The 6042-nt window shown below is 46.3% G+C and overlaps 1 protein-coding gene across 1 annotated transcript; it reads left to right on the top strand.

The window, feature by feature from the left end:
- The first annotated feature begins 1086 nt into the window (after positions 1-1086).
- LOC121843838 (UDP-glucose 6-dehydrogenase-like) lies at positions 1087-6025 on the top strand. Its single transcript, XM_042313703.1, has 5 exons — positions 1087-1244; positions 3527-3663; positions 3959-4050; positions 4148-4258; positions 5136-6025. The coding sequence occupies exons 1-5, from the start codon at positions 1123-1125 to the stop codon at positions 5325-5327; spliced, it is 654 nt and encodes a 217-aa protein (XP_042169637.1). The 5' UTR covers positions 1087-1122; the 3' UTR covers positions 5328-6025.
- The last annotated feature ends 17 nt before the right edge of the window (positions 6026-6042 follow it).

Below are 6042 nucleotides of genomic sequence, written 5' to 3'. Positions count from 1 at the left end.
TAATCTGAGACTGAGCTCAGAACAGAAGCCAAATTAGCCGCCATGTTGGAGTCAACAGAAACCAGAAAATACATGATAAATGTTTCCTTACCTTTGATGAACTTCATCAGAATGCACTCCTAGGAATCCCAGGTCCACAATAAATGTTTATTAGCTACTTTGGTTAGCACGTTCGGTAAACAATTCCAAAGTCACAAAGCGCGTCCACTATAATGTGACGAAATGTCCAAAAGTTCCGTAACAGTCAGTAGAAACATGTCAAACGATGTTCTGAATCAATCTTTAGAATGTTGTTTACATACATCTTGAATAACGTTCCAACCGGAGAATTAGAATGACTTCAGATGACCGGTGGAACGCAGGTCCTTCCCCTGTGAACGCGCCTGGTGAAAGCATGGTCCACTCATGGCTGTGGTGACCATTTCCTGTGTCAATCGACCCCCCCTTCACATTAGAGTCATCAGACACAGTTCTATTGACTGCTGACATCTAGTGGAAGGTGTAGGAAGTGAAAACTCATCCATATCTCGCTGTAATTTCAATGAGACCTTGGTTGAAAATCTGCCATCTCCCAGAAAAAAAACAGGAAGTGGAATTTCTCAGGTGTTTGCCTGCTATATGAGTTCTGTTATACTCAGACATAATTCAAACAGTTTTAGAAACTTCAGAGTGTTTTCTATCCAATACTAATAATAATATGCAAATATTAGCAACTATGACTGAGGAGCAGGCCGTTTGATATGGGCACCTTTCATCCAAGCTACTCAATGCTGCCCCTGCAGCCATAAAAAGTTAACTCATTATTTGCATGTGTAAAGATAGTTACAACATGATAGTGCTTTGTTCTCCAACTCATCTTGTGTCCTTTCTGTCATCCTGTGAACCCCGTTCATTGCTGCTCACAGCTATATTTATTATTATGCTTTCACCTCCTTTCTTTTCTCCCTTCCTCTCCCTCCCTCCTTCCTCTTTCCCTCCTCCCTCTCTCCCAACCTCTCTCCTCCCCCCTTTCCCCCCTTCTCCCTCCCTATCCCTCCTCCCCCTCCCTCTCCCTCCTCCTCCCCCTCTCCCTCCTCCTCCTCCTCCTCTCCCCTCCTCCTCCCCTCTCTCCAGGTGATTGATATGAACGAGTACCAACGGAGGAGGTTTGCGTGTCGTATCATTGACTGTCTGTTTAACACAGTGACAGGGAAGAAGATCGCCCTGCTGGGATTCTCCTTTAAGAAAGACACTGGAGATACCAGGTATCTATTTCCTATCTTCTATTCTTCTCCTCGTTCCCTCTCTCCTCTTTCTTCTCTTGTTGCAACATCAATTCATTTTCTTTCTCTCGCTCTCTCTCAATTCAAGGGTCTTTATTTTCATGGGAAACTTAGATGAGTAGATGATAAACAAAAGTGAAATAAACAATTAAAATGAACAGTAAACATTACACTCACAGAAGTTCCAAAAGAATAAAGACATTTCATTTTCAAATGTCAATTTATGTCTACATACAGTGTTGTAATGATGGGAAAATAAATAAGCATAAATATGGGTTGTATTTACAATGGTGTTTGTTCTTCACTGGTTTCTTGTGGCAACAGGTCACAAATCTTGCTGCTGTGATGGCACACTGTGGTATTTCACCCAGTAGATATGGGAGTTTATCAAAATTGGATTTGTTTTGAGGGAAATATGTGTCTCTAATATGGTCATACATTGGGCAGGAGGTTAGGAAGTGCAGCTCAGTTTCCACCTCATTTTGTGGGCAGTGAGCACATAGCCTGTCTTCTCTTGAGAGCCATGTCTGCCTATGGCGGCCTTTCTCAATAGTAAGGTTATGCTCTCTGAGTCTGTACATAGTCAAAGCTTGTGGGTCAGTCACAGTGGTCAGGTATTCTTATTATTATATACGTCCCCAGTAACCTGTGGCGCTGATGTTTAGGCCAAGGTATGTATAGTTTTTTGTGTGCTCTAGGGCAACAGTGTCTAGATGGAATTTGTATTTGTGGTCCTGGTGACTGGACCTTTTTTGGAACACCATTATTTTGGTCTTACTAAGATTTACTGTCAGGGCCCAGGTCTGTCAGGGCCCAGGTCTGACAGAATCTGTGCATAAGATCTAGGTGCTGCTGTAGGCCCTCCTTGGTTGGGGACAGAAGCACCAGATCATCAGCAAACAGTAGACATTCGTCTTCAGATTCTAGTAGGGTGAGGCCGGGTGCTGCAGACTGTTCTAGTGCCCGCGCCAATTCGTTGATATATATGTTGAAGAGGGTGGGGCTTAAGCTGCATCCCTGTCTCACCCCACGACCCTGTGTGAAGAAATTTGTTTTTTTGTGCCTATTTTAACCACACACTTGTTGTTGGTGTACATGGATGTTATAATGTTGTATGTTTTTCCCCCAAAGCCACTTTTCATCAGTTTGTATAGCAGACCCTCGTGCCAAATTGAGTCAAAAGCTTTTTTTTTTAAACCAACAAAGCATGAGAAGACTTTGCCTTTGTTTTGGTTTGTTTGGTTGTTAATGAGGGTGTGCAGGGTGAATACGTGGTCTGTCGTACGGTAATCTGGTAAAAAGCCAATTTGACATTTGCTCAGTACATTGTTTTCGCTGAGGAAATGTACGAGTCTGCTGTTAATGATAATGCAGAGGATTTTCCCAAGGTTGCTGTTGACCCACGGTAGTTATTGGGGTCAAATTTGTCTGTCTCTGTTTTGTGTAGTGCCTGTCTCTCTCTCTCCTCTGTCTCTCTCTCTCCTCGGTCTCCTCTCTCTCCTCTGTCACTCTCTCTCCTCGGTCTCCCTCTCTCTCCTCTGTCTCTCTCTCTCCTCGGTCTCCTCTCTCTCCTCTGTCTCTCTCTCCTCGGTCTCCTCTCTCTCTCTGTCTCTCTCTCTCCTCGGTCTCCTCTCTCTCTCTGTCTCTCTCTCTCCTCGGTCTCCTCTCTCTCTGTCCCTTCTCTCTCTCCTCGGTCTCCTCTCTCTCTGTCCCTTCTCTCTCTCCTCGGTCTCCTCTCTCTCTGTCCCTTCTCTCTCTCCTCGGTCTCCTCTCTCTGTCCCTTCTCTCTCTCTCCTCGGTCTCCTCTCTCTCTGTCCCTTCTCTCTCTCCTCGGTCTCCTCTCTCTCTGTCCCTTCTCTCTCTCCTCGGTCTCCTCCTCTCTCTGTCCCTTCTCTCTCTCCTCTGTCTCCTCTCTCTCTGTCCCTTCTCTCTCTCCTCGGTCTCCTCTCTCTCTGTCCTTCTCTCTCTCCTCGGTCTCCTCTCTCTCTGTCCCTTCTCTCTCTCCTCGGTCTCCTCTCTCTGTCCCTTCTCTCTCTCCTCGGTCTCCTCTCTCTCTGTCCCTTCTCTCTCTCCTCGGTCTCCTCTCTCTCTGTCCTCTCTCCTGTCTCTCTCCTGTCTCCTCTCTCTCTCCTCTCTCTGTCCCCTTTCTCTTTATCCCGTGTGTGTAGGGGTAACGTGCCTGTCTGTCTCTCTCTCGTGTGGGCTAGGTTAATCAGTGTGTGTGTGTGTGTGTGTGTCTGTGTGTGTGCGTGTGTGTCTCTCAGGGAGTCTTCTAGTATATATATATCTAAGTACCTGATGGACGAGGGAGCCAAGCTCCACATCTACGACCCTAAAGTCCTGAAGGAACAGATCATTCTGGACCTCTCTCAACCACACATCTCTGAAGACCCTCACAGAGGTAGAGGAGGAGGGGGGGTGGTGGTATGTCTGCCTGCCTGGTTGCCTGTCTGGCTGGCTGTCTCCTCTACTTGTCGTGCATTAGTTTCCATAGAACACATAGCACTCATTGATCATCCCTTACACATGTATAACTCTGTTGTGTATCTGTGTATCTGTGTATTGTAGTGTCTGAGTGATGGTGTATCTGTGTATTGTAGTGTCTGAGTGATGGTGTATCTGTGTATTGTAGTGTCTGAGTGATGGTGTATCTGTGTATTGTAGTGTCTGAGTGATGGTGTATCTGTGTATTGTAGTGTCTGAGCTGGTCACAGTGTCAGTGGATCCCTACCAGGCCTGTCAGGGGGCTCACGCTCTGGTCGTCTGCACCGAGTGGGACATGTTCAAGGTGAGAGACACACACACACACACACTATTCCAATCCTATAAACACCTAACATCAACTGTGTGTGTGTGTCTGTGTCTATGTGTGTGTGTGTGTGTAGGAGCTGGACTATGAGATGATCTATGACCACATGTTGAAACCAGCGTTTCTGTTTGACGGCCGTCGCCTGTTGGACCAGCTCCACCCCCGCCTGCAGAACATTGGCTTCCAGGTAACACACACACACACACACACACAGGTAACACACACACACACACACAGGTAACACACACACACACACAGGTAACACACACACACACACAGGTAACACACACACACACACACACAGGTAACACACACACACACACACACACACACAGGTAACACACACACACACAGGTAACACACACAGGTAACACACACACACACACACAGGTAACACACACACACACACACACACAACACACACACACACACACACAGGTAACACACACACACACACACACACACACAGGTAACACACACACACACAGGTAACACACACACACACACGCTCGCTCTCTAACCACCTGGTTTCACAGCGCTGGAAGTGGTATGGCAGGAGCAGTGTAAACAGCCGCTGGGTTTTAATTGGCTGATTTCTCAGTCCGTCACCAGTCTAACCGTTAGGCCCCTCCCTCTACGTTGTTGTGGACTTCACGGCGCCAGCGATTTTTAAACAAGGAAGTGATTTAGGAAAATTGTAAAAGTACTGTTATCTTATAAATAGTTTTCACATAGAAACTTTATTTTGTCCGGATCTCGGAATAAATTAGTCTTCCCAAAAAAATAATATGGTTAATGAGATAATCTATTTTGATCGGCCATTTTTCTAACGTCCTACATTTATACAACAGTCTCAGGCTCTGTCCCGCCTCCATTTAGAGCCACGCCTCCATAGTCATGTGATTCGCTCAGAATTTTAATTGATTAGCATGTTACCCTCCACCCCCCCACACACACTGTTACCAGGCACCATGCCCCCAGCATGTCAGGCCTGGGGGACAAAGTTTTACTGGGTGTGTGTACAGAGTTAACCAGACTGCATCTCCTCTGTGTGTTTCCTGCAGATCGAAACCATTGGTAAGAAGGTGACGACATCTCGTATCCCCTACACACCCACGGCCGGAGTCCCTCGTATCAGCATCAACCCTGAACCCCGACCAAGAAGACCAAAGTCTGACACCCACCCCTCAGCATCAACCCTGAACCCCGACCAAGAAGACCAACGTCTGACACCCACCCCTCAGCATCAACCCTGAACCCCGACCAAGAAGACCAACGTCTGACACCCCCCCCTCAGCATCAACCCTGAACCCCGACCAAGAAGACCAACGTCTGACACACCCCCTCAGCATCAACCCTGAACCCCCGACCAAGAAGACCAACGTCTGACACACCCCCCTCAGCATCAACCCCCTCCTCCCTATCTACCATTCTTCCTCTACGAGGACAATCATTGATAATCAATACGTTTTGATGCTGCCGGTTTTATTTCCTGTTATAACTGGCCAATCACATTAATACTGCCTCATTTCCTGTTGTAACTGGCCAATCACGTTAATACTGTCTTGTTTCCTGTTATAACTGACCAATCACATTAATACTGCCTCTCATTTCCTGTTGTAACTGGCCAATCACATTAATACTGCCTCTCATTTCCTGTTGTAACTGACCAATCACATTAATACTGCCTCTCATTTCCTGTTGTAACTGACCAATCACATTAATACTGCCTCTCATTTCCTGTTGTAACTGGCAAATCACTGGTTCCGATTTTATACAGACAGAAATAATGTCTTAAATAACGTCCCCTTTCATGGTGCTCTCCTGGTCCAACGTACGGCCCTATAGAGGGTGTCATTTCAGATTGAACAAATCCTTCTAATATCCTGCCTTTTTATATAGACTGGTGATGTCATCAACCTGCGACTTCAATAAAACAAGATGTGAACTGTCATCACAGACTCTCTCTTT

Source organism: Oncorhynchus tshawytscha, unplaced genomic scaffold (assembly GCF_018296145.1).
Source record: "Oncorhynchus tshawytscha isolate Ot180627B unplaced genomic scaffold, Otsh_v2.0 Un_contig_11327_pilon_pilon, whole genome shotgun sequence".
Taxonomy (NCBI): Eukaryota; Metazoa; Chordata; class Actinopteri; order Salmoniformes; family Salmonidae; genus Oncorhynchus; species Oncorhynchus tshawytscha.
This window is presented reverse-complemented; position numbering and strand designations above follow the sequence as displayed.